At 41.0% G+C, this 14434-nt stretch overlaps 1 protein-coding gene across 1 annotated transcript in view; it reads left to right on the top strand.

Moving 5' to 3' along the window:
* Window positions 1-14434, top strand: part of LOC124158182 — a 194421-nt gene that overhangs the window by 162568 nt on the left and 17419 nt on the right. The window contains exon 3 of the mRNA XM_046533372.1: window positions 9349-9397. Within this exon, the coding sequence (XP_046389328.1) occupies window positions 9349-9397 (49 nt within the window). The remainder of the gene's footprint in view (window positions 1-9348; window positions 9398-14434) is intronic.

Below are 14434 nucleotides of genomic sequence, written 5' to 3'. Positions count from 1 at the left end.
CCACCATAAATGTTTCTGTGCTCAGCTTGACCAGCTCCCATCCAGACCATTTGAATGATATGGTTGCCAGTAAAAAGGGAATATGGTAGGCTAGGCGGGAGAGGGCTTGGATGCTGATGGAAGGGTTCCGGGCTCAAACCCGCTTGAAGCCTTCGGACCCCCTTTATATATCCTTGAAGTGAGAGGTGGCCCAGGGAAGGGAACTGCCCCCCTCCTGCCATGTATGTGTAAATTTCACCCGCCTGTTGCTTAGTTCGGGGTGAGCAAATTCCTCTATTAAACTTACCTTCTGGTTGAATCAAGTGGAAATCATGTCTGAAGAAAATAAATGACTTTTCTTGTATTTCATTTAGTTATGTAAGAGTATCATCTTAATAAAGGCACCACAAAATGAGGTAATACTGCAGAAATCCAATCACTGTGTGGATTGAGCCGTCAGTAATGAGGGTCCATCATGTCAGTCCACCATGTTTGAGAAGGATCGGCTCGATAGGAAAAGGGTGTGATCAGTGTTTACGAATCCTCCTTGCCAATCAAAAAATTATCTTTGTGAAAGTCCCTGTCCTTAAAGATTCTCAGCTCCTGTTCGCAGAGAATTCAGCCAATAATGTTTCTAGGTCCTTTTCGTATAACTCAGGACCATGCTTGTGAATGAAATAGCTCAATAAGGAAATTAAAAGCCTTATCAGGCTTAGATGCTACGATACGATACTATCGCTACGTGGGAGAGTTCTATCGTAGGTGGTCACTTGTACGCAAACTTCATACTTACATTGTGATCTGTTGGTTTTATCCTCACCATCGCTATCGTTAGATGCTGGAGTTGTTTACTGAGAGGAAGCCTGGTGAAGCTCTCAAGCGCAAGGAAAAGAATTCTGATTTATTAGGTGCTTAGTGAAGCGGAAATTATTATTTGTTGAAGTTTATACCTTCGAAATATTGAGCGGTTGTGGAGCTGGGTGATATACATCCTCAGGCTATTATTTATTTGGTCTGATTTTTATCTTCGGAATGCCTCTCCTGATTTAGTGTTTTGTCCGGATTATTATTTTATCAAAGGTGTCTGCTAATGTCTATGCCTCCCTGTTACTATCTAGAAATCTTTGTGTTTAATAGGCTGCTTTCGCTTTTGCTAAGTTTCATTTTTGTTAATAATAATTACATTCATGGTTTTGAAATCATTGGATGAGTGCAGTATGGTTGCCATTTCGTTTTATCTTGAGTGCGATTAAGGAGCGAATTTATGTGAAAAAGGGAGAAGATTAAGCACCCCAGTCTTTGTATTGGATAATTTTCTACGTGCTGCTTCTGTCACGTTTTCAACGGGCAACCGCGCGTCACGATCGCCTGATAGTTGAAAATTTCCAAATGCAGCGCACGAAACATTCATGGCCCCGTTGTTGTACACGACGCCCTTTCGGCGGTCACAGCACCCGTTTCGAGGTCGTTGGCGAGACACGGGGCGAGGGAATGAAGGGTTTTTGACGGCCCAATGCGGACATGGTGGCACGCTGGGCGGGGATGTCTAGGGGGAGGTATGCAATCATTCACTATAACGAGCTAGTTTGCTCATTCAAACTGCTTCCCTCGCTCCTCCTGTTGCTTTATCGTTGCCCCCGCGCTTTCCCCCCATTTCCTTTAACGTTTCCGCCCAATCAACAAGTTCTTGTTTTGTTTGGGAATACTTAATCAGCTGTATTCGCATGATCCATTCTGTCCTGCGCTAAATTTTCAGGGTGACACGCTAGTTCGGCGGAAAGTTTGACGCTCGAAAAGTAATTATAGCGGTCTGTCCTTTATTTTTCTGTAAAAACTCTTTCCAACGCTGCACTTCTAATATAAATATGCGATATAGAATACAATAGATCATAATTTCAGTTCTTTGTGTTAACATCGATGAAAATCTCTTAAAAACCGTAAAGATCACTTAATATTTATAAATGAAGTACCTAAAATCCATACTTTGAAGGACCAATATTTGTAGCTATTACTTGGTATCTTAATTTTTAGGGTCGAAACTGCAAGAATATTTGCTCCAAAACCGGGGAACAACTCTAGCTTAAGTGTGATTTTTATCAAACTTATCTCAGTGATGAACTATGTCCCATAATGACAACACACATTATTTATCCATGCCACAGAATTTAGTGAAACAATGAAGTCTTCCATGGCCAAGGCCAAGCAATGAAATGGAAAATCGTGGTGTCCGCTGCGGCGTATATTTTTATCAAGGTAGTAAGTCCCCTAAATGGAGGTTTCTCAGTGGACTGCATTGGACTGAGTTGCCGGCAAGGAAGAGGGGACAATCCCGTACGGGTTTGATTGGGAGATGCCGGCTCAGTTGCGAAGTGAGTGAATTGGAGGAGTCATCCAGTCGCTCATAAAGCCCCTCCTTCATTTACCCCTGGACGGTGGACCGCGATGAGGCGGACTTCCCAAGGCCGCCTGCTGCGGCTGACTCACTCGTCGTGGTCCGTGGATCGGAAAGGGAATTGTCGAGGCTGTGCTGGGAACGGGCGGCTCCACCAGCAATGCGTGGAGGGACGCGCAAAGCTGCGATCAGAGATGAGGGAGGGCTTACGCAGCGGATCCGTTTATGTCAGGCAATGCACTAATTGGAGGGGAATGGGAGGGCATGGCGTGATAGGGAAGCCGGTGGAAGGGGATATTGGTCCAGTGATACCCTTGTCCCAGCCTACGGATGAGAGGCAGGTGAAAAAATGTGAGAAATGGGCTGAGAAGGGGATCTGCTCCGTTGTTTCATCGGAAAATTGCTTCCACACCTACAAATTCTATATATTACATCAGTAAATTATAATGATTCATTTGGCGAATAATCACGGGCAGTTTAATTTAATCATCTTGATATTTTCTTTTAGACGCGTAGAACTAGTTAGAACTTTAGTGTTGTGTTGTTTTTCTGGTCAGTAAAGCCCGATTTTGGACTTTTTTCATTTCTATAAAATATCGGTCGCAGCTGCGTTTTAGTGCACCAATAACGTTGAGAAGTGGAACGGAAAGTCGATGAAACTTGGAAGTACTTGGCTATCTTTCTATATTAGCAGATTAAGCGGAGAAAACTTTGATTAGCATCTCAGTTATTAAGGGATTTGGTCATAAAGTAGTAAAACACCTAGTATGAATATCACTGAGGCCGTTTCATATTTTATAAACAGTAATTTTTAAACTAAAAGTGCTTAATTTTTAAACAAATTTGTATATTTTAAGAGACATTTCGTGCGCAGCGTAGAGTGTACGCATTATGCTTCAAATCTCTTGTTTTCAATTTGCCAGCCGGTGAAATGTGCTAGAAGCTGCTGTTTGTTGTTAATGGAATACACTGCGGTTTCTGGAGTATTCCTTTAACTGCCAAGTTCGGCTACTTCTTTTTTAATTTATTGCCCGGTACGCAATGATTTGTAAACAGTTTTCGAAGTTACTTCCTTAGCGTCTCGAACTCAGCCTTGGCTCACTTTTTCGCATTTATTGAAGTGCGCGCTCTCGCCCCATTCTCTTCGGCTCATCGCTACTGTTTGTCACTCACCTGTGTTTACCCACTCGATTCCTTTTCCCCCTCTTCTTCGGCAGTGCTGTAATCAAGGTAGTGCTTCTCAGTTGAAACAGTTATCTTGTCCTCATTTTATGTGACCTAAATTGATTATACTTACTTCTGTTTTTGTGGATTTTTTTACTACTGATGTTTGCTGTGGGTTGAAATAGGCTCTTTAGTAGTAGCTTGTTTTCAATAAATTTCATTTGCGTTAGAATAATGACTGTGCCTAGTATTTATGTGAATAAAACTCTTTAACATCACACTACTTGTACGCTTTTGATATGTTTTTATTGTTTCGCATACTGCTAAATTTGTAATACTCCCTGCACGTAATAAAAAACGGCAGGTAAATTCGTCAGGAAAGCTAAATTAGGCATAACCTACACAATATTAGTTTTTAATGTGAGTTTTACCTTGCAATTCATTAAAAAGGCAAAAAGAGGGTAATATGGAGGGACGTATTACGAATAAGTGAACAAATTAAAAAACTTAATGCTCTTGATATTACAAAAAAAACTCTAGCAATGAGTCCACTCGTAGGTTTGATTTGAAGTTGAGTTGATGAAAAACTAACAGACCTCTTGTACCCCTCACTCGTGCGTTAAAAAACTCAACGAGTTTTTCATTCCGTGGAAACAGTGAGTCTCAGCCAACGGAGTGGTTTTTCCGTAACTGTATCTACTGCCCGAAAGTTCATTTCTGTTATCCATTCATTTGCATTTAGGTTGTGAGTTGCTTTTTCTTAGCCGTCCTCGTCCTCCTTCCATTTACCTTTCTTGAGGCGTGGAAATATTTCCTCGCTTAAATTTTCGTGGATGAAAACAGATTTTCCCTTCATAAAGATAAGGAAAAACTTCACCAAGTTCATCTATCTTGATTAATTTGCTGCATATAACGCTTCCATACAGGCTAGAATTTTCCTCTGTGATTAAATTATAATTTAAAAATATGGTTGTTGCATTTTTTGCGTTATAATTATTTACACATTTTTCTAGATGGAGAATGAATTTAATGAGACCCCCATCGGAAACCAATTTCAGCTCCAGGGAGGGGACAGTTTCGTCATTCAAAAACCCCTCGTAGTTACACTACTTTGTTTAACGCAGATGGAGTTACGCACGTGATAGATCTAGCATTAAGTTGCTCTAACAGTTTCCATCCACTCATAATTCTGCTTTTGGCGCTTGGGATATAGTCTGGGTCGCAAGCTGGCATCGTAGACTCTACGTATGGAATGCAATGCGTGCGTTTGAAGTGACGCCTATTTTCAGTTCAGCCATCCGAGAATGCAGACGCCTGCATTCACTGATTTGGTCTCCTGCTTTCATGCACATTTTCCTTCCCCCCCCCCCCCCCACCACTGCCACCCCTCCCTCCTCCCTCTCCCACCCCCACGCTTCATTTTGAGTCTCATTTCAGTTCGATTCCTCGGGCACCATCCCCCTGCGCTCCTTTTATATTATTATTTTTTTTACTTTCCCCGGCGTTTCCCAGCTCCTTGTCGTCGTCTTTCCCCACCATGTGGTGCTCGGCGTGTGAGATTCAGCTGCAGTACTCGAAAACCGCCGCAGCGCCGGTCTGGGAGAGAGGGGACGTGGTGGTAGTAGTGGGGCGCCGAGTCTGCAGCGCCCGCTCGTGTCGGGAAAAGCCTCCCTTCCCTCTCTTCCTTTCTCCAGCACGCTACTCTTTCCCCGGTGCACAACCCTCTTTCTGTGCGAATCCCCTTTCTCCCCCGTCCACGTTCGCACCCCATCGCCTCTCCCTGGTACTTCTTTGGCCCCACCACCGAGGCGTCCGTCATTCATGCTCCTCCGCGGCAGAGACTCGCTTTGGGGATTGCCATTAGCTTCCCCTGCGCGTGTCACTCCCCCATCGTAGTCAGAGCGTCTGAACTGCATTTTATCCACCGTTTTATATAGTCAAAATTCCAATCGTCGATTTGGAATTTCGCACCCAAGGTCCTTTTATTATCACTTTCCTCAGCCATTGCCTAGAAAGTGACAGAGCTGTCATATGTATTTTGTGGTGTTTTTATTTTTTTAGCGTAAGGAGAATGATTTACTCCTTCGTATACCTGCCAAAAAAATTCACCGTATTACTGAGTAGATCGCCTGATTTGGTTCTGAGAAAATCGAAGTAGGAAGCGTTCGAATTCGCTGAATTATTATTACCCAAACGTAGTGTTGCTTGGTCGGGAAAGAGGGTAACAATGAAACTTGTTTTTTGATGTGCTGTTTTTGAGGATTTCCATTTTCCTCGTAGCCATACCTCAGTGTATGGGAGTTTTACGAAGTTTCTTCTTCACCATCACCATGAACGCGCGCAATTGGTTTCCAGAAGGACCGCGGAGTTCGAATACCTATTTTGTAAAGGATAATGTGTTTGAAGGTTGCTGTGGACTAAACTTCACCGGAATGCAAGTTCAGAACACTCGGATTCCGCTGCCAGATGGGAGCTTTCTACTTCCCAATTTTGTTTCTATCGTGATTTTCCATCTCCCTCGTTGGCTAGCGCAGTTGAGGTTTTCGTGGGGAGAGGGCCTGGGTTTGCGTCCGTGAAAGGCCGTGCACATTCCCGCCAAGTTTTCTGTTCAACCGCTGAACTTTCACTTCTCCCTGCAGCATATCCTCAGATGATACCAATTCCTCCTCACACATCTAGCGTATGCATGCGTCATACCTGCCCACCCATGGCCTCCCCTAATCCGCTGATTGCGACATTCCTTGAATCCATATCTCAGTCGACCTTGCCTTCCTCCTTAATTTGCATTAATAGCCGTTTTCTTCTTTTTTTAGCATTGCTGATGGAAAAAATTATGTCTCTTATCGCAAATGAATATGCATACATATATGGGTTAACTTTTATTAATGTCCTCGAGTGTTGTTCTCTTTACCCGATAATTTTTTTGTATCCGCTTTATTTGCCATATTTCTTCGTGAAGAATACCTGATAAAATATCAGTTTTGTACAAACGCAATTGCTAGTGGTGAAAATTTCTCTGTATTTTGTCAATGAAGCAACTATGGAAGCAATTTGACGGAACCGAGTGATCATTATCCGGTTAATAAGCTTAGCAATATTTTTATCAATTTTTATTATTTGGTGCGAATGCCACATCTTTGCATTCGATATTTCTTGTTTTCTGTTCATCTCATCTTTAACCGTTCTACCATGTGTTTTAATTCGTTAAGAAACAGCACAGAAAGTCATAAACTCACTCCGTGGAAGAAAATTACACCTCATTAATGTGATTAATTCGGTGACCTAGTACATATCCTCTCGAGGTAACTGTGTCAGGGAAGCCTACGAAAGCATATAAATGTGCGATCGGCGAACCATGGCGCGCTGTAGATATGACGGCACATTATTATCGACGCACTAATAAACCGGAATCAACTTCCTTCGTAAAATTGTTAACTATCAACTGTTGACTGATAACATACGTGAGTACCTACTCGACCGTAGCAAATGAATGACACCCATAATTCCCTCTTTTTAACGTTTTGATAGAAAAAACTGATACGGGAGCATCAATCACACGGCCATCTAGTATGCATTGTGTCGAATTTGGAGATAACAAGGCTTGGGCAGTTAGCACATTCGAATGAAATCTTTTTATTGCTTTTGATGTTGAAATGCGTGGAAATTTATGGTTTCCTCTTCAGCGGAAGTAAATTGTTTTCCCTTTATAGCTTTGATTCTCACGAAAATATTTAAAATCATAAGTGTACACATCCTTGCTTGTTTTAAAACAGTGGCGTTAATTGAGTAAAATTCGTTCATTTACCCTCAATTTTTTATTCATGCAGTTTAATGCATTTTTAATAGTAATAAGTAAAAATATATCATTTATTAAACCTAATTCAAGCAAAATGCAGAGTTTTAGAGGAATATTTCGACTATTTGGAAAAAAAACTAACTAAAAAAAGCTAAGTGAAGCCTTATCCTCTTTATGTCCGATATTGCTTGGCGATCATAGAATCTTTAGAATTCTTTATTCTAGAATTCTTCTTTAGAATTAATAATTTAAATGCTAGCTTCAGACTTGACTTCATGGAACCTCTCCATGGCGGAAATGGACAAATCTGAAGATATCAGACCATTGGAAGGATTAATGTTAATAGAAGCGCATTTTTTTACTAAATTTGAGAATTTTAAGACGGTTTAACAATCAATAATGGTTTCAGCACCTAGTATCAGTATGAAGGTATGCATTTTCTCATAAAACACTCCACCGTGCATATCATTTTTTAATTTTGTCATTGACGTCATTTTTATTTCCGTTTTCTTGAATATTTTTAATCGCCAAATTTTCTCGCATGCGTACAACGGATTGCTTTTTGGGTCAATGTCCCGCGTCAACCTCGCCAAAAGTTAGGAAGTGGCGAATCTTCGTGACCTCCGTCGCAAGGATGGATTCAAGAGGTTCAGAAGATCGTGAGATGACCGATAAGTACTGTTGCCTTGGGAACTCCTTTTGACTTCCTCCTCCCTCCTTTGGCTCCTTCCTCGAAATGTAATGGGAGGGGGGGGGGTTAGTTGTGGGATGTCTTTGGAGGGAGTCTCCAAGATGCTGGGGTATAGATACCGAAAACTTTTCCTCGCGTGCGAGCGAAGGGTGGGATACGAAGCCTCGCCGCCGGGAGCAGTGGAGTTTTTGAACGGACGGACGATTTCCGTGAGCCCGGTCTGCTCCTAAAGAATCTCGGTTTTATAACGCGCGTACCTCGCTTGTGCCGCGGGCCTACGGCTCGCGCGTGAGGGGTGGGGTCGCTGCCTGGCTAAGAGAAGTTATACGCGGTGCGTCCGGTGATGTTATCTCCTCTGTGAAGTGGCTCCTGATCAGTCGGTAGATAGTTGTGATCACGCGTCAGCGCGCCAAAACCTTTTCACGACGCTTTTCTGTGTTCACCTCTCGTTTACTTTCTTTCGCGTAATAATGCACCCGCGCCTTTCTCTCTGACTGAAGTCATGCGGAATACCCGTGACCGCTACCAGGCTTTTTCGTAGAAAATTGGAGGAAGAAATGGGGATAAAATATCATTGAGATGGATGTCATCTGCGTTTTCTTTCAGTTTGACGGATGACGTGTCTTCTTATTCGACTTACCGAACGATTTCTGCATTCCTGTAGTGAGGGAACTAGAAAAGTATTTTTGTTTAAATAGTTCTGTCTAATGTGATATTGCTAACGTTAACCGGAAAATGCGAATTTTAGAGTCAAAGTCAAGCAAAACTCGCTATCTGTGCGTTTACCTCTCTCTTGAAAGGCTGTCTTGTAACGTATGATTTTCGGGTAATTTTAATAGAAATCGTAGGCCATGGCATGCAAATGCCTTGATAGATGAGAAGAAAACGTAATAAATTTAACTATGCGGTGTCATTTCTACAAACTTAACCATGAAATAATAAGTTTTTATACCTAGACAAAGCATCATCTTTGCATGCATTTCCTTTTAAAGACTGTTTTCATAGCGCTTTTCTCTTTTATTTTAATACTATTAGCCTCCTTTGTTTGTTCTTCCAAATTCGGCTTTGGAATATGTCTGACTTATTTTTACTTTTTTTTTAAATATTGCTTGTTAAAATAAATTTCATGTGCTATTGTTCCACTGTTGATGGGTTAATTAAGTTTTGCCATCGGTCATGCTTCAAGAGAAGTGGGTGTTTGTGAGCCTCTTGGTATCCTTATCTGCTATTCAGAGCTTGAATCATGTGCGTGAATGATATTATTCCCTTCGCATATCCGATGCTTCATGATTTTTCGTTAATCTTTTCTTTCTTCTTTTTTTGCAGGTTCATGGGGGTGTGTGTCCATGAAGGCCAACTCCACGCACTGACTGAAGTAAGTTCCATCTGTTGGTGGCTGTATGAAATGGAAGATCATTTTATTGGCGCCGCGCAGTGAAACACTTCTTCAAGCTTTCACCGTAGAAAATTCTGCTAAATTAGAGTCTTAGTTGCCAGCTTAGTGTACATAAACACTGTTAGCACTGAGACTGTAAATCCATGTTTTCGCGTTTGGATTTTACTGTTTTTAACGCTACTTTTAATGTGCAGGGGTTCTTAATACATTCGTACAGTACGATTCCTACAGATTGATGTAACTTCTCTAAGGAATAAAATTTTTTGACGAGTTTCCGTAAAAATCGTACAAAAATGGCAATTCTCCTTCAGTCGCACCGAAAAAGTGTTTTGCGGCTCAATTTCTTAGGACTTGGTGTGTTTTTGCCAAGATTTTATAGAAATATTATTTTTAAATAACATTCAAGATTCAAGTGGAGTCATTTCCAAAGCATCATGTTGATTATCATTCGTTCATGGCCGATGCTAATCAAGGAAATGCTGAGGAAATAATTCTTCATTCGAACCTTGCATACAATATTACTACAAGTAATTTATGTTTACCGCGACGTGTTTATGGAACTAATAGTAGTATTTCGCTAAAAGCCATTCCTACCGTGAAACTCATTCTATTTAAATGCACAGAGGGAGATCAATCAGGAAGATTAACGGAAATATTACTTTCTCATTCTATAATTTCTGAGAAACTGAATTTTCCATGCTCGGAAAAGTAAATTTAAAATGTGTTACATACTTACAATATTAATACTTGATAAGCCTTGATCGCTGTGGGGAAAAATGGAGAATAAAAATGTATCCGTTGCGTGATAATTACGAACATGGAAGAGAAGTTAAAAGCGGCTGAACCCAACGAATCAGAATAGTGAAATCTTTGAATTGATTAGAATATCTCGGAAATGATTATATAAAACCTGCTTTTACATTGGAATTTATTAAGATTTTAAATTTATACGCTTGGACAGCAGTGATAAAATCATTTACATGAACAGAATTAGTATTGAAATGAAAAAGAAAACTCTTGGCACAAGTGAATGTTCTCTTTAAGTTAATGTTACGTTTATGATAGCATAATTTTTAAACTTATTTAGAGAGGGGTTATATAACATGGTAAAAAACGAGTTGTTGCATGTTCCTTAAATTTAAAGTACATATTCCACGAATAACACATACAAGGGAAGTTTTTTGGTAATGTTATCTGTCACACGAAGTAAAATATCGTCATTTGCTCCGTGAGGTGTCCAGCGAGAAACGAAGGAAATGTAATTTTTAATAAAAAAAAACATAATCGACTGAGAATTAAAAAATGGGATTGCTATTCTATAATTTCAATAATGATGGTACTCCTATGCAGGAAAAAATATACATGCGAGAAAAATCTATTTCCCTGAAGCCAGAATAAGTAGCTACCCAGGGTAGCATGGCCATCAAATTTTTGGAGTGTTAGCAAATAAATCGTATGGGCGAAAACAATTCACACTTGATCACTTGCCTTCATAAAAATACGGCTGCTTTTGGCTTGTAAAACTTGAAAATCTTTCTTTGAATTTATCGTTTCGATACTTTGTAATTAGATAATATCGATTCAAGGGCGGATCCAGGATTTTTATGGGGTGGTACACAAGGCAAACTGTCTCTCATATTTGAGATAAAAAATAACATACAACAATTACTATACGAAATATTCTTTTTATTTTAATATGAAAGTTTTTAGTATGAAATTATGTAAATGATTGAGGCTCCGTAATACACTAAAATCGAACGTAATGTTAACCGTTTCTTGTCTATTTTTTTGTCTATGTAAATATCTTGTCTATTATTTTTAGCGTCTTTGGGACGCGCCCCTATACCCCCCCTAAATCCGCCTATGCATTGAATCATCCACACGAATTTTTCTTTTTAAGTTAATATTTCATCTATGAAAGCAAAACTTTTTATACAAAATACACGAGAAAATTTTATTTTGAATGTTGTTCAGTCTCAGTGGAATGATCTATGTTTCGTAGTGTGGCAGATTGTTTTGAAACTCGGAATGTGTGAGAAAGAGGTACCCGCCAAGCCGTTAGCCCTCCGAATTCCGATAGTGCCCGATGGATGCATGGAAGCCCTGCACCCGCCTTGTGCATCGCCTTTGTCCCCCGTTTGGCCGCTGCTCATCTCTTGCGCGTTTAAGTGGGTCAATGTCAGCGGAGCCCTTGCGTGACGTAGTCCCTCCCTCCGTGATCGCAATGCGGCTGTGCTTTGCGTGGGCCGACTGGCCGGTCAGCTGGGCGTGCGAATTGGACGTCCCCTGAGGAGGGAGGGGGGGGGTGTGTGAATAGTGTCCGGTGGGAGAAGGGGGGGGGGAAATGTAACGCGCTCCGAGCGGAAGACGTAGCCGCTCGAGGCGTGAGGCAGAATCCAATTAGGCGGAGGGTTCCTTCCTCCTCCTTTCCAAATCCCCAACACCTTCCTCCCCCCATGCTTCTCCCTCTTACCCCCGAGGTTTACTGGTTGCCGACCTCCGTCATTTCCGACCCCTGATCACGCCCTCACTGTCGTGCAGTCATCACTCTCCTTCTCGGCCCCGTGTTTAGACAAAAAAAGTCGTGATTAGCTTGGGGGAGAATATTATGCTTGGAATTCTCGTGTGTGGATAATGTAACACTCTCGCCTATCTTTTTTCTCGACATTAATTTTTGAAACTTACGCTGTCACATTGAAACATTCGGAGTGACTGCGCTGGAGTTGATCCTTGTTAATAGTTTCCTGTGTCTCAAATTTTAAAACTTAGCCTTAGTCTTATGTAATGGGCATAGTTTTTATATTAGAGATATTGGTAAATGTTGTCAAGTCTACTCAATACAAACTGAAAGTTTCCTTATGAAAGCTCAAGTTTTATGCCAGTATTTGGCTCCTAAAAAAAGTCAAAATCCGTCTGGTGGAGCGGGAGTGATGCTTACTCTAAGGCACTCCTCGCGGGCTTAGGTATTGGACCTGTTTAAACGAATTGATGCTTTTCGGGTGAACTAATGCTGTGAAATCATCTCGGGCTTCCGTAAGGGTTAACTCGACGTTTCGATGGAAAATAAATATAGCAACTGCTTTGTTTTCTTATTTGTATTAATGTTTACGCTAAATATATCTTTAAAGAGAGTGAATGTGTACAATTCATATTTTTATCAAATTTACTACCCTCGTAATTTTAATGTTCGAATCCCTCTTGCATATCATCCATCTAGCCTAATGCCTAGGCTTTATTAATAACGGTTGACGCCTGTACATCCGGACATTATCTCCTGTGTCCTCCCATTGATACTGTGACGAGGAGATTACTGTTGAAAACCCAATTTTTCATAATTTCTACATTACTTTCATTGACTTTCCCAACCTCTTTAGTCTATAGTCACGTGAATGCCATAAAAATAGGAAAACAAGCATTGATCGCAGTGCGGCTATTTTTCGGAAGCACCCGGAAGCCTTCAATTGAGCTGCGATTTCCATTCACAGCTCAGTATTTGTGGGCCGCAGATTGCGTTTCCTACTTCGCAATCGACTTGTAAACTTTAGTCAATAACTTCATTTCCCGACATCGCAGTTCCTCACCCTCTTCATCCGATTGCGTAGTAATAGCTGTAAATTCAACTAATTTTTGGTTTCTGGCTATGCATTGTGGGGCCTCAGCAATACGTGTTTATTTCGGACCATAGTGTGGTGATTTGAAGAAGAATGGTCGCTATAGTGTGCGACATCCATTGCCTTTCCCATTCAAAGATGTTGATGGTTTTGAAATCAGGAGGAAAATAATAATATCGTTTGGAGAGGAAATCAATCTCCCGAATTGTGGTGAGTGGGGAAGTCACCGACGAACCGTGGGATTGGTGCGGGAGGGCGTGATCGCAATACGTCCCCCCCCCGCATCCTCTCCTGCGTGTTTGGCAATCAAACGTGTGTTAGTGCGTGATTGTGTGTGTGTGTTTTGTATGCGCTGGCCTTGAGCTGTGCTTCCGCGCCCGCGCTTAAGCGTTGGTGGCAACGCACGAACTAGAACCATCGAAGGGCCACCGGAAAAGCGTTGAAAAATAGCCATTCCGTGAAAAAAGTGAAAGAGATTGAATGCATGGTGTGGGAGGATTATTGCGGATCGTAAAGTATCATTGAGATTCAGAATCAGTGTCCGCGATGAAGAAATATCAATCTCGTCGCTCGTTATGAAATAGATTTAACGTGAATAAGTTTTCGCAATTCAGTGATGGAAGTATAATCGTTTTATTGGTAGCATTCAGAAATGACAGAAGAACGTCAAACTTGGAAGTATGAATGAGTCGTGGGACTTGATACTTTTGAATTATCATCATTGAGATTCAGGCTCGTGACTTGGTGTTAATTGGACGTCATCAGTTATAAAAAACAAATATTGTGTTCAATATTGTCTGATTTTGTTGAATTTTATTTGAGAACGCGGTGGATAATATCACCCTCGCTGAAGTTTAATTTATGAAGTATTGTCGGAAACCTTCAATAAACGGCCGTCTACAAAATTGTCCTTTGAAAAGCTGTTAACCATGCTCATTGTATTTTCTTATCAGTTTTCCTGATTTTTTGCGGCACAAATGCTGTAAAATGATCCATTTGTATTACTGACGGTTTTAAATAGCTTATTACGGATGAGCCAGCAGCCTTAATCAGACCGTAAGGGCGCAGTGGATGCTTGTATCCAGTATCTCTGGTCGATGCTGCTCAGGTAGAATATATACATGTTTAAGTCAAATAATATCGGCGATTCGATCCGATTGCATGTCTTCTCGTATGCTTTTTGCTGAAGATTTTTTGCTTCACGATTGTTGCTCTTTCTCGAGTAAATAAGCGATATGGGTGTTCAAGCAAAGTGATCCGTTTACTCTTCCCTTACGTATAGAATTAAAAGATCTGCTCATTCCGTTCACTCAGTATCTTATGATAATCTTTCTGGCCTTAAATGCTCGTCTTTAGTCTTGTAAACGCTGCAACGTTTTATCGGCGGTTGCTCCCGATATCTCTC

The sequence above is a fragment of the Ischnura elegans genome, chromosome 1, assembly GCF_921293095.1.
Source record: "Ischnura elegans chromosome 1, ioIscEleg1.1, whole genome shotgun sequence".
NCBI lineage: Eukaryota > Metazoa > Arthropoda > Insecta > Odonata > Coenagrionidae > Ischnura > Ischnura elegans.
This window is presented reverse-complemented; position numbering and strand designations above follow the sequence as displayed.